Here is a 25,849-nt window from a genome sequence, read left to right on the forward strand (position 1 = left end):
AAGGTAAACTATCTACAGAGTTCAAAAATTAAAACAATATTAGATTGAGAGTTCTTGCTTCATTATTGTCCCTCCCATTCCTCTACCCTCCTGCCTGCTTATTTTTATTCTTTTCACTTATTTACCCCAAATGTAGCATACTATATACACTGATGTGGAACCTGCTATTTTCAACATGTATTAGCAATACATTGTTCTTGAACACTATGTGGAGAACTACATAGATAATTTTTTTTTTTTTTTTTTCTTTTTTTTTGAGAGGGAGTCTCACTCTGTCACCCAGGCTGGAGTGCAGTGGCGTGATCTTGTCTCACTGCAAGCTCCGCCTGCTGGGTTCATGCCATTCTCCTGCCTCAGCCTCCTGAGTAGCTGGGACTACAGGCGCCCGCCACCACACCCGGCTAATTTTTTTGTACTTTTAGTAGAGACAGAGTTTCACCGTGTTAGCCAGGATGGCCTCGATCTCCTGACCTCATGATCCGCCTGCCTCGGCCTCCCAAAGTGCTGGGATTACAGGCATGAGCCACCGCGCCTGGCTGAGAATTTTCTTTGTAATAGTTGTTTTGAAAAAAGAATAAACTCATGTTTTTTACAGCAACATGGATGGAACTGGAGGCCATTATCTTAAGTGAAACAACTCAGAAACAGTCAAATACCACATGATCTCACTTAGAATTGGGGGCTAAATAATGTGTACATATGGACACAGAGTGTAGATTAATAGTCACTGGAGACTCAAAAGGGTGGGAGGCTGGAAATGGGGTTGAGGGATGAGTTATTACTTAATGGGTACAGTGTAAACTATTGGGTGTTGGTTACACTAAAAGTCCAGACTTTACCACTATGTAATATATCTAGGTAACAAAACTACACTTTTACACCTTAATTTATTTATTTTCGAGACAGGGTCTTGCTCTGTCACCCAGGCTGGGGTACAGTGATGCAATCTTGGCTCAGTACAGCCTTGACTTCCCCAGCTCAAGTGATCTGCCCGCTTCTGTCCCCCAAGTAGCCGGCATTACAAGCGCGTGACACCACGCCCAGCTAATTTTTGTATTTTTTGTAGAAACGGGGTTTCACCATGTTTCCCAGGCTGGTCTCAATCTCTTGAGCTCAAATGATCTGCTCGCCTCAGCCTCCCAAGAGTGTTGGGATTACAGGCATGAGCCACTGCGCTTGGCCTGTAGGCCCTTAAATTTACACACACACACACACACACACACACTCACACGAGTTGTTTTGTAGCCTTTTTACAGCTACATATAATTATTTTGTTGGAGTGCACTTGTTTATTCATCCTATGGTTGGTGAACACAGGGAATATAGTTTTTTTTTGAGATGGAGTTTCACTCTTGTTGCTCAGGCTGGAGTGCAATGGCGCGATCTCGGCTCACCGCAACCTCTGCCTCCCAGGTTCAAGTGATTCTCCTGCCTCTGCCTCCCTAGTGGCTGGGATTACAGGCATGCGCTACCACGCCCAGCTCATTTTGTATGTTTTAGTAGAGACGGGGTTTCTCCATGTTGGTCAGGCTAGTCTCGAACTCCCGACCTCAGGTGATTTGCCCACCTTGGCCTGGGAATATAGTTTTAAAATGTCTTTTTATGTAGAATTTCAAGTATATGCAGAAGTAAAATAGTAAAATGAACTTCCCATATACCCATCGCCCAGCTTCAATACTTTCCTCACGTCAATGGTGTTTTATCTCTTACCTCCTAGAGCTCTCTCAGTTTCAGACTTAAAATTTTTTTTTTAAATTTTTTATTTTGAGGGAAGTTCTCACTGTTAATCAGGCTGGAGTGCAGTGATGCAATCACAGCCCACTACAGCTTCTGACTTCCTGACTCAAACGATCCTCCCTCCTTAGCCTCCTGAGTAGCTGGGACTACAGGTGCCGGCTGTCTCCAGACTATTTTGAAGTAAATCCCAGATATCAAATCACTATAACCATAAATATTTCAGTCAAATAGTATTGTTTGACAATAAAAACATCACTTTTCTATAGTAAGAAATCTCAGGAATAAAAAGATCTGTTAAATTTCTTAGGCTTATAAAGATACTCATGTAATAATGTTTCTTGTAAGAGAGGAAGAATACTTCCCTTTAGTTTTAAAAAACCAGGGCAGGAGCAGTGGCTCATGCCTGTAATCTCAGTGCTTTGGGAGCCTAAGGTGGGAGGATCACTTGAAGCTAGCAGTTGAAGACCAGCCTGGGCAAGATAGCAAGACCCAATCTCTACAAAAAATAAAACAATTAGCTGGGTATGGTGGTGTTCACCTGTAGTCCCAGCTACTTGAGAAGCTGAGGTGGGAGGATCACTTGAGCCCAGGAATTCAAGGCTGCAGTGATCACACTACTGCACTTCAGCCTGGGTGACAAAGTGAGACCTTGTCTCTTAAAAAACCCAGGCATTTAATTTATTATACTTTATAAAAGAAGTATCTGAATGGATTAGTAGGTAAAAATTTGAAACTTTGAAAATTTAGATTAAGTTGTATCTATATGTCTATTTTTCTTTGATAGAATGGGTTATATTGTACCAGCCTATTTCTCATAACACAGTTAACTCTTCATTCTTCTACTCTTTCTCCTTTCATTTAAACATATTGAGAAAGGGAGTAAACTGTCTTTTGTTTGTTTATTTTTCTTTTTTAAGCCAAAGCAGAAAGAAAGAAGTGCTTGGATGAATGATAATCTGTTACTGACAAAGTATTCTACACAATTTAAGATTGATGCTAGCGTTTCTTAGCTTGATTTAATTACTTGTCTGTCATCTGGTAGTTAAGGATTCGAGACCTTGAAGGAGCTTTGCAAGTAGAAAAGGCCAGTCAAGCAGAAGCTGTTGCTGATTTGGAAATTATCAAGAATGAATTCAAAGAAGTTGAAAGTGCATATGAGCGAGAAAAGCATAATGCACAAGAGAGCTTTGCAAAACTAAATTTGTAAGTATTCTACTGTAAAATTCTCTAAATTAACATAAAGATTTTATAAAAGCTATATAAAATGTGAATGTATACTATGTATTTTAGATATAGCTCCCATTAATGTCAGTGGTAGACTGGGGTAAGTGACTTCATAAAACATAACTGTACTTTCCTGTATAGCTAAAAATGGAAATGCTCTTTTGGATATTGAAGTATATTCCAAGTAGCCCAAGAAATTGAGTGATAAACTAGAAAGTAAATACATTAATGTAGTTTGTATTATATGATTGATGTAATGCAATATCTTTAAGTATCAAGACCAGCTTGGGCAACATAGTGAGACTTTGTCTCTACAAAAAAATAAAAAAATTAGCCGGGTATAGTGGTGTGCACCTGTAGTCCCAGCTACTCGAGAGTCTGAGGTGGGAGGATCACCTGAGCCCAGGAGTTCAAGGCTGAAGTGAGCTATGATCTAAGGCTAAGATCTGGGGCTAAGATTTCTAAGTCACGTAAAATGGTCTATATGAAGATGGATAATATATGACATTTTCTCAAACTACAGAAATAATAATAATAGCAGTAACACTACTACTAGTGGCCAACATGCATTGTGGCTCATTACATACGTAGCATTGCATAGTTTCATTTGTCTAACACCCTATGAGGAAGGTACTTTAAAAAATCTCTTTTACAGATGTGGAAATTGAGGCTTAGCAAGAGTAAGGACATACAGCTCCTAAGTGGCAGAATTAGAATCTTTCTGACTCCTACTGATTTTAACCTTTTTCAGTTTAAAAGCCTTTCATCTTCAAAATTCTGTGAAATGCTTTAAGAAGTTTATAATGCATTAATATGTTTCCAAAAATAAGTCAATAGTAGACATTTTAAACCATTTCCCCCAGAGGGTGAAATTCATACTACCGTTAGTATGTGGCATGATAATACATTGGCATATTAGAATTATATTTTAATCTTAGTTTCTATTTATGGCAAGTAGATAATGGTTTTCCATTTATAGCCACATTATAAAGATCCCTTTTAAAATGCTTTATTGGCTGGGCATGGTGGCTTACACCTGTAATCCCAGCACTTTGGGAGGCCGACGTGGGTAGATCACCTGAGTTCAGTAGTTCGAGACCAGCCTGGCTAACATGGTGAAACCCGTCTCTACTAAAAATAAAAAAATTAGCCAGGTGTGGTGGTGGGCACCTGTAATCCCACCTATCTGGGAGGCTGAGGCAGGAGAATCACCTGAACCCGGGAAGCAGAGGTTGCAGTGAGCTGATGTCGTGCCATTGCACTCCAGCCTGGGCAACAGAGAGAGACTGAGTCTAAAAAAAAAAAAAAAAAAAAAGAAAAGCTTCACTTATTATAAGAAGTGAGTTAATTTAATTTAAGTGAAAGTGTTGCTTAGTGGTAATTTTTGTGAGTTTGACAAAAATCATGAAGATTGCACCTGAAAGACTGAAAAAATTTAAAACTCTTAAAATGTTCATTTCTATAATTAATAATGCTTATAATATTTTAAACCAATAATTCTTAACTGAATTTCCTTGCTTCCTCTAGTATGACTTAAATGACATTCTGTGAATGTTATTCTAAGGACTTATTTCTCCTTTATGTTCTTTGAACCATTGCTTGAATGCGCACATTTAATATATTTGAATGTATTCAAGTATTATTCAAATATGTATTCTGCATATAAATTTATTTGAAAGGCTTTTATGTAGAATATAGTGCAGATTTCTTTACTTTTGCTTTAAGGTAATGATTAGGACCTACAAGTAAAACTGTAAGAAGTCAGAATGAGCTCCCAATAATTAAAGCTTTCTAGCAATGAAATAATAGACATCTTTCAGGGAACTAGTGAGTTCCCTGCCTTGGGAAATTTAAAACACAGAGTGGATGATTCTCTGTCATGGATGTTGAAGAAGAGAGTCTCATAAAGATTGGGCTGGAGGAATTTTAACCTACTTGCTAACAATTAAGCTCTGAGTCTAACCTATATACTTTCCTAATTGGACCCCAAAGCAGTGTTTTTCCTTAAGTTTTGTTTTGCTGTTATTTGTATTTTGGTACTTGAAAATTTTTACTCAAGTTTAGTATTCCAGTAAGCACCAACTGACAATTCTAAACATTAGTTACATATTTCAACTAGGCACTAACACTCCTAATGCTTTGACATAATGTCCCTTATCTCTTCTTCATCTGTATATAACTGTCATAATAATACAAGTTAAATAATAATAAATAAATAATGACAAGTAATAATTAAAGCCCAATAATCGTTGAACATTTCTGTGACTTTCCTTTTCCCATCCCATCTTCCTTTTCCGTGTATGTGAAATGAAAGCCACTGCCATCCCTACTATCTGTAGTATAAGAAGGAATGATGTGACTTGAGGGATCTACCTGTACTTCCATTTTCCATTTTCTGCCTGTACTTCTGACTATACTTCAGAATCGTCTTTAAAAAACCTTTTTTAAAGACGATTCTGAATTTCTTAAATATTTTTTAAAGAAGATTCTGAATTTCTGAAAAAAATTCTGTTGTTTCAAAGTAGTTCTAAGTTTTGGTTAATGTATTCCAAAGAGAGAATTGATAGATTTTAGGTCTTTAAGGTAAATAATACCTTTAACTTACAACTTTTGAGAATGTGGAGTTTTGGAGCAGAATATTGTTTTACCTGTTGTGAACTGATGTAGCAGTTCATCATGCTTGAACCTGCCATTGGTTAAGGTTCTTAAGCTTCTGTTTCTTGCCAGGCAGACCTCGGCAGGATCTCACTAAAAGGCAGGAGAAAAAAAGCTGTGTGTATATTGCAGAGTTATAGTTTTGGTCCATAGTTTCATAACAGTAGACATTCCTGCATGAAATTATGTTAGATGGAGTGTATATATTCCATAATTCTATAATCAAAATTTCTTAGTATAAATTTTTTTCCATCTAAAACTTGCAGCATGAAACTAAAGCTTTTCAATAATCTTTTGTTTTCTTTTTAAACATTTTTAAATTATGGGTAAATAATAGTTGTACATATTTATGGGGTACGTGTGATATTTTTATACAAGCATACAATGTGTGATGATCAAATCAGGGTAATTGGGCTATCCGTTAACTCAGGCATTTATCATTTATTTATGTTAGGAACATTCCAATTCCACTTTTTTACTTATTTTGAAATATGTAATAAATTATTGTTAACTATAGTTGCCCTGTTGTGCCACCAAACACTAGATCCTGTTCCTTCCATCTAACTGTATTTTTGTACCCATTAACCATCTGAATTTTCAAACGTAGTAAAGTCTTCATTAGCTGTGATAACTGATTGCTGGGCAATAGTAGGGAGAAAGAGATCATAGTAATCCTTAGGTATAGTTGAAACATAAATTTAATTTGAAACATCATTAGTCAAATGTATCATGCTGAATGGACTGCATCTAAATTTATTTCTTAGACTCAATATTTAGGAATTTATTTTTCTAAATATATCACCCAAAAGGATAAACATATCAACAGTATTGTAACTTAGTAGTACTATTTTTGTTTACATTATATATAAAACATAGTCCAAAGATGGCTATTTGTTAAAATAGCCTGTTATTGTCAAATTCTTAGCTGAAGTCTTAAAAAAAAAAACAAAAAATGGGACTCCAGTAGGAAAGAAGGAATCCTAGCTACAGACTTACTTCTCCTCTCTTCCCTTTCTTTCCTAAATCCTCCACCTTTTAAGCCCTGGCCCTTTCCCATCAGAATTCAGAGACGAGGCATCTCCTTAACCTGCCCTACTCTTGCTCCACTTACTCACTCTTGGTTGGGAGTTTAGCAGCATGGTAGGAGCCAGCTTTTTTGTCTGCCAGAATGCTCAACAGCAAGGTGTGTTCCCCCATTTCAGTGGACACAGTTTGGCCTTTATTTATAAAGTAGTACCAAAAAAAAAAAAGCTGTGTGTATAGTGTGTGTGTAATGACAGGTGCACTTAATTATGTATTTTTTGAGTAACAGTAATTTTTAACTAAAATCTTGATTTTATCAAATTAATACACGTACACAGTCTAATGAATAAAATGGTAGTTAGGCTCATGAAAAACAGCAGTTTCATGCCCCATTGCTCTCCACTATCAGTTTCTACTCCTTTGATGCATCTACTTTCAAATCTTATTGCTGTTTCTTCTGATATTTGATTTCATATTTCTAAATAACAGGCATAGTATGCTATTTTTTCAGTTTCTACCTTTAGATATCTATTGGCTTCTACTTATATGTCTCTATTATATGCTTCTCCCACACCACAGACACTTACTCCTTCCCTCTTCCCATCCTTTCCATAGAGTTATATTTTTGGGTTCAGCATACTTTATTTTTTCTACAGTTTAATTTTTGTTAACCCATCTTATTTTATAGCACATTTTATTGTGTTCTTTGTTATTTATTGTCTGTCTTATGTAACAAGAAACTTTGTTTTGTTTATTGCTGTCTTGTCAGTGCCTAGAAAGGTACATAAGAGCTGCTAAATAAAGATTTATGGAATTGGGCTGGATGTGGTGGCTCACACCTGTAATCCCAGCACTTTGGGAGGCTGTGGTGGGAGGATTGCTGGAGGCCAAGGTGGGGGAGGATTGCTTGTGGTGGCATGTTTGTAGTCTCAGCTACTTGGGAGGCTGAGGTATAAGGATTGCTTATGCCGAGGAGTTCGAGGCTACAGTGAGCTCTGATCATGCCACTGTACTTCAGCGTGATCGACCAAGTGAGACGCTGTCTAAAAACCAAAACAAAACAGAAAATATTTGCAGAATCAACAGATGAGAATAGTTAATAATTGCCTCATTTTAAACTGTATTAGTTTATGTGATTAACCAATTACCTATTAAATTATTTGTAAACACTAACAGAACCGAAAGTCTCTCATGTTCCTACACCTCAGAGACACTATCATTTTAAATTTCTTCTAAGATATGTTCCTCCTGGACTCTTTTGTCTACTTTTTCCGGTCTGGACAAGTTTTTTTTTTTTTTTAATTTATTTTTATTTTTTTTTAGGCTTTAAGTTCTAGGATATATGTGTACAACGTGCAGGTTTGTTACATAGGTATACATGTGCCATGTTGGTTTGCTGCATCCATCAACTCGCTTACATTAGGTCTTTACATTAGGTCTTTCTCCTAATGCTATCCCTCCCCCAGCCCCCTACCCCCCACCAGGCCCCAGCGTGTGATGTTCCCTGCCCTGTGTACATGTGTTCTCATTGTTCATTTGCCACCTATGAGTGACAACATGTGGTGTTTGGTTTTCTGTCCTTGTGATAGTTTGCTCAGAATGATGGTTTCCGGTTTCATCCATGTCCCTGCAAAGGACATGAACTCATCCTTTTTTATGGCTGCATAGTATTCCATAGTGTTTATGTGCCACATTTTCTTAATCCAGTCTATCATTGATGGACATTTGAGTTGGTTCCAAGTCTTTGTGAATAGTGCCACAATAAACATATGAGTGCATGTGTCTTTATAGGAGCATGATTTATAATCCTCTGGGTATATACCCAGTAATGGGATCGCTGGGTCAAGTGGTATTTCTAGTTCTAGATCCTTGAGGAATTGCCACACTGTCTTCCACAATGGTTGAACTAATTTACACTCCCACCAACAGTGTCAAAGCATTCCTATTTCTCCACATCCTCTCCAGCACCTGTTGTTTCCTGACATTTTAATGATGGCCATTCTAACTGGTGTGAGATGGTATCTCATTGTGGTTTTGATTTGCATTTCTCTGATGACCAGTGATGATGAGCATTTTTTCATATGTCTGTTGGCTGCATAAATATCTTCTTTTGAGAAGTGTCCGTTCGTATCTTTTGCCCACTTTTTGATGGGGTTGTTTGTTTTTTTCTTGTAAATTTGTTTAAGTTCTTTGTAGATTCTGCATATTAGCCCTTTGTCAGATGGATAAATTGCAAAAATTTTCTCCCATTCTGTAGGTTGCCTGTTTACTCTGATGATACTTTCTTTTGCTGTGCAGAAGCTCTTTAGTTTAATTCAATCCCATTTTGTCTATTGTGACTTTTGTTGCCATTGCTTTTGGTGTTTTAGTCATGAAGTGTTTGCGCATGCCTATGTCCTGAATGGTTTTGCGTAGGTTTTCTTCTAGAGTTTTTATGGTTTTAGATCTTACATTTAAGTCTTTAATCCATCTTGAGTTAATTTTTGTATAAGTTGTAAGGAAGGGATCCAGTTTCAGCTTTCTGCATATGGCTAGCCAGTTTCTGAACACCATTTATTAAATAGGGAATCCTTTCCCCATTTCTTGTTTTTGTCAGGTTTGTTAAAGATCTGGTTGTAGATGTGTGGTATTATTTCTGAGGCCTCCATTCTGTTCCATTGGTCTATATCTCTGTTTTGGAACCAGTACCATGCTGTTTTGGTTATTGTAGCCTTGTAGTATAGTTTAAAGTCAGAGAGCGTGATACCTCCAGCTTGCTTTGTTATTTTTGTTTAGGATTGTCTTGGCTATGTGGGCTCTGTTTTGGTTCCATATGAACTTTAAAGTAGTTTTTTTCCAATTCTGTGAGGAAAGTCGTTGGTAGCTTGATGGGGATGGCATTGAATCTGTAAATTACCTTGGGCAGTGTAGCCATTTTCACAATATTGGTTCTTCCTATCCATGAGCATGGGATATTCTTCCATTTGTTTGTGTCCTCTTTTATTTCCTTGAGCAGTGGTTTGTAGTTCTCCTTGAAGAGGTCCTTCACATCCCTTGTAAGTTGGATTCCTAGGTATTTTATTCTCTTTGTAGCAATTGCGAATGGGAGTTCACTCATGAGTTGGGTCTCTGTCTCTTATTGGTGTATAAGAATGCTTGTGATTTTTGCACATTGATTTTGTATCCTGAGACTTTGCTGAAGTTGCTTATCAGTTTAAGGAGATTTTGGGCTGAGATGATGGGGTTTTCTAAATATACAATCATGTCATCAGCAAACAGGGATAATTTGACTTTATCTCTTCCTAACTGAATACCCTTTATTTCTTTCTCTTGCCTTATTGCCCTGGCCTGAAGTTCCAACACTATGCTGAATTGGAGTGGTGAGAGAGGGCATCCTTGTCTTGTGCCGGTTTTCAAAGGGAATGCTTCCAGTTTTTGCCCATTCAGTATGATGTTGGCTGTGGGTTTGTCATAAATAGCTCTTATTATTTTGAGATACGTTCCATCAATACCTAGTTCATTGAGAGTTTTTAGCATGAAGGGCTGTTGAATTCTGTCAAAGGCCTTTTCTGCATCTATTGAGATAATCATGTGATTTTTGTTGTTGGTTCTGTTTATGTGATGGATTACATTTATTGATTTGCATATATTGAACTAGCCTTGCATCCCAGGGATGAAGCCAACTTGATCATGGTGGATAAGCTTTTTGCTGTGCTCCTGGATTCAGTTTGCCAGTATTTTATTGAGGATTTTCACATCGATGTTCATCAGGGATAGTGGTCTAGAATTCTCTTTTTTTGTTGTGTCTCTGCCAGGCTTTGGCATCTGGATGATGCTGGCCTCATAAAATGAGTTAGGGAGGATTCCTTCTTTTTCTATTGATTGAAATAGTTTCAGAAGGAATGGTACCAGCTCCTCTTTGTACTTCTGGTAGAATTTGGCTGTGAATCCGTGCAGTGCTGGGCTTTCTTTTGGTTGATAGGCTATTAATTTTTGCCTCAATTTCTGAACCTGTTATTGGTCTATTCAGAGATTCAACTTCTTCCTGGTTTAGTCTTGGGAGGGTGTATGTGTCCAGGAATTTATCCATTTCTTCTAGATTTTCTAGTCTATTTGCATAGAGGTGTTTATAGGTGTTTATAATATTCTCTGATAGTAGTTTGTATTTCTGTGGGATCAGTGGTGAGATCCACTTTATCATTTTTTATTGCATCCATTTGATTCTTCTCTCTTTTCTTTTTTATTAGTATTGCTAGCAGTCTTATCTATTTTGTTGATCTTTTCAAAAAACTAGCTCCTGGATTCATTGCTTTTTTGAAGGGTTTTTGTGTCTCTATCTCCTTCAGTTCTGCTCTGATCTTAGCTATTTCTTGCCTTCTGCTAGCTTTTGAATTTGATTGCTCTTGCTTCTGTAATTCTTTTAATTGTGATGTTAGGGTGTCGATTTTAGATCTTTGTTGCTTTCTCTTGTGGGCATTTAGTGCTATAAATTTCCCTCTACACACTTCCTTAACTATGTCCTAGAGATTCTGATATGTTGTTTCTTTGTTCTCACTGGTTTCAAATAAGATCTTTATTTCTGCCTTCATTTTGTTATTTACTGAGTACTCATTCAGGAGCAGGTTGTTCAGTTTCCATGTAGTTGAGCGGTTTTGTGTGAGTTTCTTAATCCTGAGTTCTAATTTGATTGCACTGTGGTCTGTGAGACAGTTTGTTGTGATTTCTGTTCTTTTACATTTGCTGAGGAGTGTTTTATTTCCTATTATATGGTCAATTTTAGAATAAGTGCGATGTGGTGTTCAGAAGAATGTATATTCTGTTGATTTGGGCTGGAGAGTTCTGTAGATGTCTGTTAGGTCTGCTTGGTGCAGAGCTGAGTTCAAGTTCTGGATATCCTTGTTAACCTTCTGTCTCGTTGATCTGTCTAATATTGACAGTGGGGTTTTAAAGTCTCCCATTATTATTGTATGGGAGTCTAAGTCTCTTTGTAGGTCTCTAAGAACTTGCTTTATGAATCTTGGTGCTCCTGTATTGGGTGCATATATGTTTAGGACAGTTAGTTTTTCTTGTTGAATTGATCCCTTTACCATTATGTAATGGCCTTCTTTGTCTCTTTTGATCTTTGTTGATTTAAAGTCTGTTTTATCAGAGACTAGGATTGCAACTCCTGCTTTTTTTTTTTTTTTTTTTTTGCTTTCGATTTGCTTGATAGATCTTCCTCCATCCCTTTATTTTGAGCCTTTGTGTGTCTCTTCATGTGAGATGGGTCTGCTGAATACAGCACACCGATGGGTCTTGACTCTTTATCCAATTTGCCAGTCTGTGTCTTTTACTTGGGGCATTTAGCCCATTTGCATTTAAGGTTAATATTGTTATGTGTGAATTTGATCCTGTCATTATGATGTTAGCTGGTTATTTTGCCTGTTAATTGATGCAGTTTCTTCCTAGCCTCGATGGTCTTTACAATTTGGCAGGTTTTTTCAGTGGCTGGTACCAGTTGTTCCTTTCCATGTTTAATGCTTCCTTCAGGAGCTCTTGTAAGGCGGGCCTGGTGGTGACAAAATCTCTCCAGCATTTGCTTGTCTGTAAAGGATTTTATTTCTCCTTCACTTATGAAGTTTAGTTTGTCTGGATATGAAATTCTGGTTTGAAAATTCTTTTCTTTAAGAATGTTGAATATTGGCCCTCACTCTCTTCTGGCTTGTAGGGTTTCTGCCAAGAGATACACTGTTAGTCTGATGGGCTTCCCTTTGTGGGTAACCCGACCTTTCTCTCTGGCTGCCCTTAACATTTTTTCCCTCATTTCAATCTTGGTGAATCTGACAATCGTGCGTCTTGGGGTTGTTCTTCTTGAGGAGTATCTTCGTGGTGTTTTCTGTATTTCCTGAATTTGAATGTTGTCCTGTCTTGCTAGGTTGGAGAAGTTCTCCTGGATAATATCTTGAAGAGTGTTTTCTAACTTGGTTCCATTCTCCCTGTCACTTTCAGGTACACCAATCAAACACAGATTTGGTCTTTTCACATAGTCCCATACTTCTTGGAGGACTTGTTCATTTCTTTTTACTCTTTTTTTCTCTAATCTTGTCTTCTCACTTCATTTCATTCATTTGATCTTCAATCACTGATATCCTTTCTTCCACTTGATCGAATCGGCTATTGAAGCTTGTGCATGCATCACGAAGTTCTCGTGCTGTGTTTTTCAGCTGCATCAGGTCATTTAAGTTCTTCTCTACACTGTTTATTCTATTTAGCCATTCGTCTAATCTTTTTGCAAGGTTTTTAGCTTCCTTGTGATGGGTTAGAACATGCTTCTTTAGCTCAGAGAAGTTTCTTATTACCGATCTGAAGCCTACTTCTGTCAGCTCGTCAAACTCATTCTCCATCCAGTTTTGTTCTATTGGTGGTGAGGAGCTGTGATCCTTAGTTGGAATTGCAGAAATCAGCCATATTCTGCGTTAATCTCCGTGGGAGCTGCAGACTGGAGCTGTTCCTATTCGGCCATCTTGGAAGTGCTCGAGCTGGATAACTTGTTTTTTAGGTTCCCTGTACACAGTCACCCAAGGACTTCCCTTTAACATCATCCTTGGAATTCTCTCTAATTCTCTTGTATTTTGGATCTCTTTTTGATAATCTTGTGCCTTCCTCTTTATTTGATTTTCCCCACTGGAAAGTAGCTATTTGGGAAATTATTTATCAGAGGAAAATTTAAAACTTGCATTCTGAAAGTTTTTGATCTTTATCCTTTTTCATAGTTCAGCTGGCTGTTCATTCAGTTTTAGTGTTTGAGAAATCTGAAGTCAGTTGAATCCTGATCTTTTGTATGTAGTCCACGTTTTCCTCTGGTAACTTAACACAGAGTGGCCATCAAGTCTGGAATCTTTAGGTGATTATATATGAAACGGTTTACTTATGTTACATTATTATACATGATAAAATAATAATATGTGTGTTTCCATACTTGATGGGCACTCTGTAGAATCTTTTTTGTTCCCAGTGTTCTGAAATTTCATGATGATGGGCCTGACATGGATCGTTTTTCTTTCATTTTGCTAGGTACTTGTCAAGCTCTTTCAATTTTAGAGACTGAAGTAATTAATTTCTGGGAAATTCTCATTGCTTTGTTTATTCTTTGCACCTTATTCATCTTCTTTCTCTGGACTTCTTTATACGTTGGGACTCCTGGATTGATTTTCTTATCTTTTCTCTACTTAGACTCATTTTTATAGTTTAGTTCTACTTTGAGAGATTTACATAAATGTACCATCCAATCCTTTTATACATGTTTATTTTAAATTCGAGCTACTCTGCCTTGGAATATTCTTAATCTAAAGGAGAATATACAAAAAAATTAACACTAGAATTGTCTGTGTCTCACCCCAGAGAAAATAATGTTGATTGCTCAGAGTAAGGTCATGTGCTACTCAAAAATTACCTCTTTATTTGATTATAGTAGTAATTTAGACTTCATTATACTGAGCCACCCTATCTCCTGCATTATAATTTAATCAGGGGAAACAGGTCTACTACATTTTCAGGAAGATCTCAGATTTAAAACAGTGACAACATTTTAATTTGAATTAAAATTATCCCTTTGGTAGATTATCTATAGAAAATTTTAAATGAAAATACTTCCAAGCTACCTTTCGTTATATGTTCATACAGAATGTAAACACAGTTTAATACTAACCTGAACAATATATATATATATTTTTTTTCTCCCATATATATGTGGGTGTGTATTTATGTACCTATATGTGTATGTGTGTATATACCCCATCTCATATATATATACACACACACACACATACGCACACACACAAATGGCTGTGTGTGTGTATATATATGTGTGTGTGTCTTATATATATATAAGAGATGGGCTCTCACTCTGTTACCTGGACTGGAGTGCAGTGGCACAATCATAGCTCACTGCAACCTTGAACTCCTGGGCTCAAGCAATCCTCCTGCCTCAGCCTCCTGAGTATCTGGGACTACAGACACACACCACTGTGCTTGGCTGATATTTAAATTATTTTGTAGAGATGGAGTCTTGTTTTGTTGCCCAGGCTGGTCTTAAACTCCTGGCTTCAAATGATCTTCCTGCTATGGACTGCCAAAGTGCTGGGATTACAGGTGTGAGCTGCTGCACCTGGCCTATCTGAGCAAAATTTAAATAGGAAGGCGAATCCTTTGAAAAGCAATTCGTATGTCTTCAAAGTGAATGTGAATTATTTTTGATTATTTTTCCTTTTGGATTTTCCATGCCACCACATTTTCTACTAGCATGGACATTCAGATGTGAGACACTTGTTCCATTTCTAATGTTGTATTTTAATTTTAAAGTTGTTTGGTAGTACTGTTTTCTCAGTCTTGAGATAGTCTCTGAGCTAAGTGAACTATGGTAGGTGGGTTTTGCTCATCAAAAATGATAGTGAAACCAAATGAACAGTAACCAAATCTGTTTTGCTTATAGCCTTGGACATACTACAAGTACCTACTATCAAAGGGGAAATAATATTGCTTTGAAGTTTTTCATTTAAGGATATGCAATACTTTTTGTTTGAAAAAGGAAAGCCTTAAAAAGTCTTTTAGCATGAACAGATGATATGTAGTACATCTGCCATATGTCTTGAAGGTGTGTAATATCAGTTGATATAAGCATGTTTGAAAAACCTGCTCTGACACTTTAACTTTTCAGATTAGAAAGAGAGTATTTCTCCAAAAACAAGAAACTAAATGAAGAGATCGAGGAACAGAAGAAAGTAATTATAGACCTTTCAAAGAGACTCCAGTATAATGAAAAAAGTTGCAGTGAATTACGGGAAGACCTAGTAATGGTAAGGATAAAAAAGAAAACCCTATGGCAATCACTTTATTAGGTCATATTTGATGTATAGCAGGGTTTTTCCTCACCACATTCCATGAGATAATAGTATGAAAGTTATTTTAGTGACATTGATAACAAAATTTCCAAAACTGGAAATGCTGATTACATCAAAGATATACGTAATGAAACCTCTCTGATTTGGAATAATTGGGGGAAACTAACTGAACTAGTAAAAACTCTGAATTATAGAATTTTCAAAAACATATTCAAATGTTTTTATTTTTTTTATCGTGCTTAAAACAGTATTACTTAGATTAAGGGTGATTAGGGTTTGTAATTAATACATCTGATGATTTCAAAGACTTCCTTTTGTAATTGTTTTGTACCTGATCACTCTCTCTCCATTCCCCAGTAATCTAGCTTTTACACCATAACCAAATTTATCTTTGTAAAATATTGATCTGTTTTTGTCAACCTCTCTTTATTCAAAACTCATCAGCACCTCAGTGTCTCCCTGTTGTTTTCAGAGTAACGGCCAGCTCCTTGTTGTATAATCTCAGGACCTTTTCCTTTTGTCTTCATATTAACTTTTCTACCCTCTTCTTTTGCCTTTGCCCTCTGTCTATCTTGCTTTAGCCACATTAGAGTGCTCCTTGGTTTCTACACACATCTTTTCTTTTCTTTTTTTTTTTTAAAGATGGGGTTTCACCTTTTTGCCCAGGCTAGAGTGCAGTGGTGCAACCCTAGCTCACTAAAATCTGCAACTCCTGGGCTCAAGAGATCCTCTTGCCTCAGCCCCCCGAGTAGCTGAGACTGCAGATGTGTGCCACCTTGCTTGGCTAGTTTAAAAATTTTTTTACAGAGATGTGGTCTCGCTATGTTGGCCAGGCTGGCACCAAACAAGTGGCCTCAAGTGGTCCTCCTGTCTTGGCCTCCCAAAGTGCTGGGATTAAGGCATGAACCACTGCATTGACCTAAACCCATCTTTTCATATATTCTTATTTTTATTCAGGTTATTCATTTCTTTTACCTGCAATGACTAAAATGCCCCTTTTCTTTTCCATTAACAGATTTCTTTACATCCTGTGATGCCCAGCTCTGATATCTTGCAATCTGTGAAGCTTTCTGCGATTCTATCTTCTCCACTCTCATCCACCTTAAGTTAAAATTCTGTGCCTCCTCAACAGTATTTCTTTAGTACTTAGTTCAGCATCTTTATCATAATACTCACTGAAATTTGATGTCTATGTATTATGTCTGATGTATTATGTCTCCCAAGAGGATATGAATGCATTGAGGTTAGCTTACTTCATTTTACATACCTAGATTCCACTATAGTACTTGGCTCAATAAATATTTGTTCGATGGATTTGTTTGGTTGATGCAGAATCCTCTTCTCTGCAGTTTGCTGGGGACCCAACCAGGGAGGTGTAAAGCTTATGGTAATACTGTATTACTTCTTTGTTTTGTTCTACACCTACATACTTTCCTCAGAGGCTTGACTACTTCACTTTCAGTTATATTCCAAACGTTTTAGTGATTTAGTTATTGAGGACAATGGATATTATCCTTCTCAAAAAAGGTGGACCCTGGGTTATACTAGGAATTGGTCGCCAAATCAGTGCTGCCCAGATCGAAAGCTAATAATAGGTTATAGTTAAAACTCTTCAGTGTTCTTTCAGATGATCCAGTATTATATACATTTTCCATTTATCTCAAGATATTTGCTGTGTTCTGATTCAGGGAACTGATATCATTGCTTGTTCTAGAAATCAGTTTGCAGTTTGGTGTTTTGAATGTGATGTTTTAGAAAGTTAAGAGCCCTCTGTGTAGTCTACTGTAGCATCTGTTCACTGTAATGTTATCTTAAATTTCATGGGCTGTTTTAACTCTTACCTCCTAGTTCAGGAGGTTGAATCAGTAGTGGAGAAAAATATGTCAGGGTTGTTGAGCTGAGTACTGCGTTTGGTTTGCTTGCTTATTAGATATTGTACTCAGTAGTTTGGAAAATAAGCCAGGGTTATAACTAAAAATGCAAGAGTTAAGACATAATCACCAATATAGGTTGCATGAATTTTCCTAATTCTGGTTTTCTAGCACTTTAGTGAGTAGATACAAAATAAAATGAGACTGGTTTAACTCACCACAGAGCATATTCATATTTAGTGATTAAAAATTTTACTTGGTACCAACAGATTTTTTTTTCTAAAACTTTTGCAGAGTGATATATGGCCTAAAATAATGCAAGTGGCAGCTCACCAGCAACCTTTGTTTTCCTGTTGGGACCGTCTGCACTCATTGTATTCATTGTATTAACCCATTAAACACTACTGTTTTGATAATGACACTGAAAATTGTAGGCTAAGTGTTTCTTCAAAGCTTGATGGATTGCTAAAGGCAGTTGCAGATCTGTGAATAATGTAATAGTTCCTTGCCAAATGGGATGTTCGAAAAACTTACTCAGGTTGCCAGATTAAGTGATGTACAGTTTATGTGGCTCAGACTGTTAATATGTTCCTCTTAATTTTTTCATCTCTCTTAAACTGATAGCTTTGCGTCTTATTTTCTAACATCTTTCTCTTCTTTCTTCTTCCCTATTAGCTTTTATCTTTTTCTGTTTTATGCTTATTAGAGCTGTTGTTCTCTATTTCTTTACCTGACCATAATATGAAATTTAAGACCTGTTTAATGAAAATGTCTTTAAATAGTAAGTACAATGTTTTCCTTTTTATAAATTACTATTCTATCACTTTTCCTAAATATATTTTTTTCTTGTACATATTCCTTTGTTGACTTTTCTCAGTAGATTAGTGGCCTTTGGGGGAAAGAAGGCTTGAAAAATTTCTCTTGAAAGATGTTTCTCCCAAATTAAAATTTTAAGCCATAAGAAATGAAGTTTTTCTAGTTCTGCATTCACAATCTGGCTGTTATTTGTGCTTTGAATTCATAATTGTTGTTGACCAAAGAGAGAATGACTTATGAGGAAAATTTTCCCTTTTGCTTTTGGAAATGAAATTGTTTTAATGACATGCCATGATTTTACATACCCCAGTGTGTCTTTTCCACAGTTATATTTCTTTTGAGCATAATAGTTTCAGTATTTTACAGACTATGGATGGGAAGCATAAATTACTGACAGGTAATTTTTCTTCCCCTTTGAGGTACCAGCTTGTTTTCTAGTTTAGGTCATGTTCATGGTCATTATTTAAGTCTTGGTCTCTATTTTCTCTGTTACATTGGAAAAGAAAGTTAAAGTCACTATCCTCCATAGGTTTACTTGTGAGATCAAGGTGTTATTAATAAGATACAAAGACTTGAGCAAATTTTGAGACTTACAAATAACTTTGTATGTGTTAGTATAGCATAGCCTTATGCTGTATCCTGGGCTAGATACAGCAGCAGGGCTGTTAGAGGCTTTAGAGATCATCTAGCCCAGGATACAGAAAGTCTTAATAAACCAGTTGGAAAGTAATAGCTCCCCTGTTTTGAGAGTGATATTATATAAATATAAAACACAATTTTGGAATAATCTAAACTGAGTATGTTGTCTTTTGTGGGTATTTAATAAATATAAACCAGCTAACTTTAATTGTACTTTATTTATTTTTAATTGACACAAAATAGTTGTATTAATACCTATTTATAGGGTACAGTGTGATGTTTTGATATATACGACATAAAGTGATCAGATCTGGGTAATTACTATCTCAAATATTTATCATTTCTTTTTATTCTAATTATACTTTTATATTAATGAAATTACTTCTATTCAATGTATAGATTTAAAAGATATAACTAATAAATTAATGGTATATAATTATTATTTTGAATGTCATAGAATTAGTAGGATTTCAACATAGGACATCCAAGGACTTAACAAATTTATTTTCATGTTTACATGAAGATGTGAACACAGAATATGAAATTTGACAGAATTTGACTATAAAAAGTTTCGATTGAAAATTGAGCTTTTAGTTTAAAAATCTATGAATTTAATAATGATTTAATCAACTACTAAATAAAACTGAATTTCTAGTTTAAGGTGCTTGGTGATCATGCTTATTAAAGTCCATCTGAGGCTCAACAGATCCAGCTGGGTCTTTTAGACGTTACTGTGAGTTTTTATATCTGCTTCTCTTGAAGCAGGGGAGCTTTCATTTTCAAATTGGTATTATTAGAACTTGCTCTGTGCTTTCTTCAATGAAATTTTCTTAAGTCCGTCATTTCTTGAGATTTGTTTTTCTGCCACTCAGTAATATTTAGTTACAGCTCTAGGAGAGACTTTATATTGAAAAGGGAATTCTAGTTCTCATGAGGTTTTGCTCAAAGAATGTTTTATTCTCTAAAGAACTTGTGATTGAAAATGGTCAAGTGTATATTTTTTTCCCAATACTTTTGGGGGTTCAACTGATTATATAATAATAATGATTGCTAGCATTAAATATGATTTTGGAAAGTGCTTTGATGGTTATGCTTTGTGGTGAAGGTAATATTTCTTGATAATATTTTTACTTCCAATGAACTATTAGGTTTGCTTTAAAATAACATGTTTCTGATTTTGTAGGAGGTTTTCAAAACTAATGGGCTAATAAATATTCTATTCTGAATTTTTACTAAAAAAATGATTGATTCTTGTTTTTCACCAAGAATAGGAGTAGTATTTATACATGGGCATTGTTTTTGCTAATATAAATATCACTTTCCATTTCTCTTAGTGGCCCTTAAATTTTAATTCTAGTAAATAATATTCATCGCATAAGTGTCTTTGTGTATTTAAATATTCCTTTTAGGAGGCTGACTTCCTAAATTTATGGTATAGGCATAAAGCTTTTGCATTAAGGCTTTTGAAATTTATTTCTATGCAAATTAGTAAATTTTGAAAATCCAAATCTCATTTTTCACCTGGGAAAAATAAAATGGTATTGTGTATGTATGTGTGTGAGACAGACAGAGAGCAAGAGACTGGAGAGAGATGTTTATATGTTAAGGCCCATATTCAGATTCAAAGGTAGCATCTTCTGAAAAATAAACTGATTGTCAAAGTTAAGTAAAGAAGGGTAACATTTCATTATGTGAGATAAGCAAGTGGGATCATGGAATACTGACATCCATGGAAGTGGCATAGGTAAACAAGGTGGTAGGGAACTAAGAGACTAGCTATCATTAGTATAATTAGGGAAAAGCTGCTGATGGTGATGATAACAAAAGCTACTCAGACCTCCTTAAGCCCATACAAATGCATTGTGCATATAATGGTAACTAGGTACAAGATATGATGAAAAGGTGAGCTGTGAGGGTAAAAGTGTGTAATGAAGATTATAGGCTCTGATGCTTCCTCGTTTTTACTTAGAATTTCTTCATAATTGCTTAACATATATTTAAATAAAAAACTTAAAAGTTTTACTTGAGTTCAAAAATGTTCAGAAATTATAAGAACTATGTATTAGTTGCAAAAGTTCAACCTATGTTTAAAATGCGTATTTCATTAAAAAAACCCATCGACTAAAGGCTTTTTTAAAACCTATTTGTTTTTTCTAGTATTTTTAACCTTATTAAAATTGCCCTTCATTGTTTTTATTGTTATTTATGACTTGAGTCAACTTTTTCCATAGCAGATCAGCAAGACCCATTTACCAATTTTTAGATATAAATATTTATGTATAGTTTTTATATGTTTCTTCAAGGGCTCGCAATCGAAATTTTTATTTACGTGCCTTTCTATTTGTGATACTCATGTTGAGTGAGCAAAAAAGTGAGGGATGAGGTTTTGAAGGATCATAAAAAGATGATTATGAAACAAACAAAAAAGAATGATATGTTAGATTAAGCCAGAAATGCATTCAGTTCAGCAGTGTGAGAGGTATAGTATCCCAAGGTGTGTATAAAGGTAGTTTGTTATCTCATTTTTCTTTCTGGTTAAAGATATTTTTTAACCAACATTGACTCCTCTTTTATAATACATTAAGATTTGTCAATCACAACATTTTCTGAACTTTCTTTGAATATTTTGATATTTTTAGTCCCCTGTTTACACTGGTTGTAGATTCATCATAGCATCTAAAGTAGTCCTTGGGTCATGTTGGGTGATGAGTAAATGTTCATCTAAACATCATCTGGTTAGCCAACATAGCATTAAGGGACCTTTAATCCTAGGGCAACAAATTCCATATGTGAGTTTTGTCTGAGGCAAATAAGTGAGTCCCTTTATCCTACAATTCTTTTAAATTTCTGGGGATGTTTAGAATTATAGCGTTCGTTGAGTCAACAATTTATCATTAACCTAAACTTATTCTTTATGTCACATGATAAAATATGTTAATAAAAAATTAGAAACAATATTTTGTCTTCAGTTAGTACTTTGTTTTCCGCTCAACAGTTTTGTTTATTTAGCTAATGGATTCTGTTTTCATTCTCAAATTCCTTGTATGTTAAAAGGTTGTTAGGAGAACTAGCAGCTTTGGGAACAAAATTTGAATATAAGCATAGACCAGATATGGTGGCTGACACCTATAATCTCAGCACTTTGAGAGTCTGAAATGGGAGGACTATTGAGCCCAGGAGTTTGAGACCAGCCTGAGCAACAAATGTAGTGAGACTCCCATATCTACAAAAAAATTAAAAAAAAAATGAGCTGTGCGTGGTGATGTGTGCCTGTAGTTCTAGCTACTTGGGAGGCTGAGATGGGAGGATCACTTGAGTCTGGGAGGTTGAGGCTGCAGTGAGCCATGATTACACCAGTGCATGCTAGCCTGGGGAACAAAGTGAGACCCTGTCTCAAAAAAAAAAAAAAAAAAAAAAGATAAATACAACCACAATCCAGCATTTAAAAAACAAAACAAAATTCTGACACTTTTACTGTGTGAATGAAGAGTGGAAGCTTCATTAATAAAACTGAAACAATTTGTTAGGAAAAAAAACTTGTCAACTGTAAAACAAGTTAATAATGTAATTATTAAAGTTAAGCTAACTTTTTACTGGCTATATTATTTGTAAGACTATTAGCCAGACATCTCTGTAGAATGATGTGAAAATTATAATATTAATAATTACAAATGTAATAGTAATTTTCAGGTAGACATTAGCTTCTTTTTAAGCCTGATGAGTGAGTAAATCTCTTTTTTGCTCTTTGAAAAATTTTACACTATTCAGTCTTTTCTGCCTAATTTGACCCTAATTTTGATCTCATATTGTAATAGTGTGGAATTATTAACTCATATTTTAGTTAAGATTGAGCTCTATACTTGAAAGAGAATTATTTTTGAACTAGGAATTGAATTGAACCTAGATATTAAGCTCACTCCAAGTATGCAGTTTATCTGGCTTTGTATACATATATTCCTGTAAATTTTTATACCTTGATATTAATGGGGACTTCAGTCAGCTGGCATAATAGAAACAACATAAATTTTGGAGTTATATTGATCTGGGTTTTAACCCCAGGACTATCTCATTTTAGTTGTGTGACTTTAGTGATATTCTTCCTCTGGATCCATTTGCTCATTTGTAAAATGGTGCTAACAATCTCGGTCCTGCAGGGTTTTTGATGAGCATTAAAGATAATATATGTATCAGGAGAATGGCGTGAACCTGGGAGGCAGAGCTTGCAGTGAGCTGAGATCGCGCCACTGTACTCCAGCCTGGGCGACAGAGCGAGACTCCGTCTCAAAAAAAAAAAAAAAGATAATATATGTATCAAAATAGCAGAGGATGGAAAAAATATACCATGCACCCAATAAAAAAAAAACTGGAGTGGATATACTGATGACAGACAAAATAGACTTTAGAATAAAAATGTTACTAGAATTAAAGAGGGACATCTCATGTTGTTAAAAGGCTCAATCCACCAGAACGATCTAACATTTATAAAAATGTATACATCTAACAACAGACCCCCAAAGTATTTGAAGCAAAACCTGACATAATTGAAGGGAGAAATAGACAACAATAATATTTTGGGGCTTCAGTACCCCACTTTCAGTAATGGGTAGAACAATGAAGAAGAATATCAACAAATAAATAGAAGACTCAACAGTACTGTAAACAAATTAGACCTTACAGATATCTATAGAACACCGCACCCATTAGCAAAAGAACATACATTCTTCTCAAGTGTACATGAAATATTCTTGTGGATAGATCATATGCTAGGCCATGAAACAAGCCTCAATAAATTTAAAAGGATTGAAATCATACAAAGTGTCTTCTCTGATCATAATGAAATTAAATTAGAAATTAATAACAGAAGGCAACAGAGGAAAAATTCACAAATATGTGAAAATTAGGTAACACACTCCTAAATAACCAGCAAGTGTAAAAGAAATCACAAAGGAATTAGAAAACACTTTGAGATGAGTGAAATAAAAAGACAACATACCACACTTTGTGGGATGCAGCTAACACTATGCTTAAGAGGGAAACTTATAACCATAGTCATCTATATTAAAAAAAAAAATAGTGGGGCATGGTGGCCCATGCCTGTAATTCCTAGCTATTTGGAAGGCTGAGGTGGGAGGATTTTTTGAGTCCAAGAGTTTGAGGTCAGCCTGGGCAACATAGCGAGACCTCGTCTCTTAAAAAAAAAATCCTCAAATCAATAACCTAACATTTTACGGTAAGAAAAGAGAAAAAGAAGAGCAAACTAAACCCAAAACAAGTGGAAGAAAAGAAACAGTAAAGATTAACAAGGAAATAAAAGAAATAGAGAATTTTAAAAAATAGAGGAAATCAGTGAAACCAAAAGTTGATTCTTTGAAGAGATAACTAAATTGATAACTTTAGCTACACTCATCAAAAAAAGAGAAGAGATTCAAATGACTGAAATCATGAACAAAAGGGGGATATAACTACTGACCATACAGAAATAGAAATAATTGTAAGAGAATACTCTGAAAAACTATATGCCAACAAATTAGATAATTTAAAATGGACAAATTTCTAGAAAGACACAAATTACCAAAACTGGTTAAGAAGAAATATAAAACCGGCTGGGCGGAGTGGCTCGCGCCTGTAATCCTAACATTTGGGAGGCCAAGGTGGGCAGATCATGAGGTTAGGAGTTGGCGACCAGCCTGGCCAACGTAGTGAAACCCCGTCTCTACTGAAAATACAAAAATTAGCCGGGCATGGTGGCGCATGCCTGTAGTCCCAGCTACTCGGGAGGCTGAGGCAGGAGAATCGCTTGAACCTCGGAGGTGGAGGTTTGTGTTGAGCTGAGATGGCGCCATTGCACTCCAGCCTGGGCAACAGAGGGAGACTCCATCTCAAAAAACAAAAAAAAAAAAAAAAAAAAAAAAAAAAAAAAGAAAGAAATAGAAAATCAATGCAATAGCAGGATGTCTTAGAATATCAAAATACAAAATAAATAAAAAGAGATTGCATTAGTAATCAAAAAAACTCCCACAAAGAAAAGCCCAGGCTTAGATAGCTTCACTGGTAAATGTATTTAAATGTTTAAGAACAGTTACCACCAATTCTTCATAAATTCCTTCAAAAATAGAAGAGGAGATAACACTTCCCATATCATTCTGTGAAGTCAGTGTTATTACCTTGATACAAAAACCAAATATACTGAAAGAAAGGAAAACTACAGACTAGCCTCCGTTTTGAATGTAGATGCTAAAATTCTCAAAACTATATTAGCAAGCTGAATCCAGCAAGATATAAAAAAGATACTACACCATGATCAAGTGGGATTTATCTCAGGAATGTAATACTAGTTTAACACCTGAAAATCAGCTGATGTAATAAATGACGGAAGCCTAATGATTATCTCAATAGACACAGAAAAACATTTGATAAAATGCATCATCCTCTTATGATAAAAATGCTCAACAAACTAAGAATAGAAGGAAACTTCCTCCTCAACCTCATGAAGAGCATCTATGGAAAACCTACATCTGACATCACATTTAATGGTGAAAGACTGAATACTTTCACCATAAGATTAGGAATAAGACCAGGATGTACACTCTCACCATGTCTGTTCAACATTTTACTGGTGGTTCTAGCCAATGGTATTAGGCAAGAAAAAGAAATAAAAGGCATCAGTTTTGGAAAGGAAGAAGTAAATTATCTATTTGCAGATGACATAATCCTGTATATATTAGAAAATCCTAAGGAATCCACACATACAGAGAAAATTATTAGAGCTAATAAATTAGTTTAGCAGAGTTGTAGGATACAATAGAAGATCCATTTAGGAAAGCAGTTGTATTTCTGTAACTAGCAATGAGCATTCCAAAAATAAAATTAAGGAAACAGTTCTATTGACAATAAAATAATAATATAATAGGAATAATTTGACAAAAGAAGCATAAAACTTGTCTGCTGAAAACTGTAATTTATCACGGAAAGAAATTAAACAAGGTCGAAATAAATGGTAAAATATCTCATGTTCATGTAATAGTT

At 35.5% G+C, this 25,849-nt stretch overlaps 1 protein-coding gene across 3 annotated transcripts in view; it reads left to right on the plus strand.

Annotated features, from left to right (window-relative positions):
• Positions 1-25,849, plus strand: part of CCDC171 (coiled-coil domain containing 171) — a 414,598-nt gene that overhangs the window by 108,436 nt on the left and 280,313 nt on the right. For all 3 annotated transcript variants that reach the window (XM_030817262.1, XM_030817163.1, XM_030817225.1), the window contains 2 exons: positions 2,780-2,940; positions 15,314-15,452. In XM_030817262.1, coding sequence (XP_030673122.1) covers positions 2,780-2,940; positions 15,314-15,452 — 300 coding nt within the window. The remainder of the gene's footprint in view (positions 1-2,779; positions 2,941-15,313; positions 15,453-25,849) is intronic.

This window comes from Nomascus leucogenys, chromosome 1a, assembly GCF_006542625.1.
Source record: "Nomascus leucogenys isolate Asia chromosome 1a, Asia_NLE_v1, whole genome shotgun sequence".
Classification (NCBI taxonomy): Eukaryota; Metazoa; Chordata; class Mammalia; order Primates; family Hylobatidae; genus Nomascus; species Nomascus leucogenys.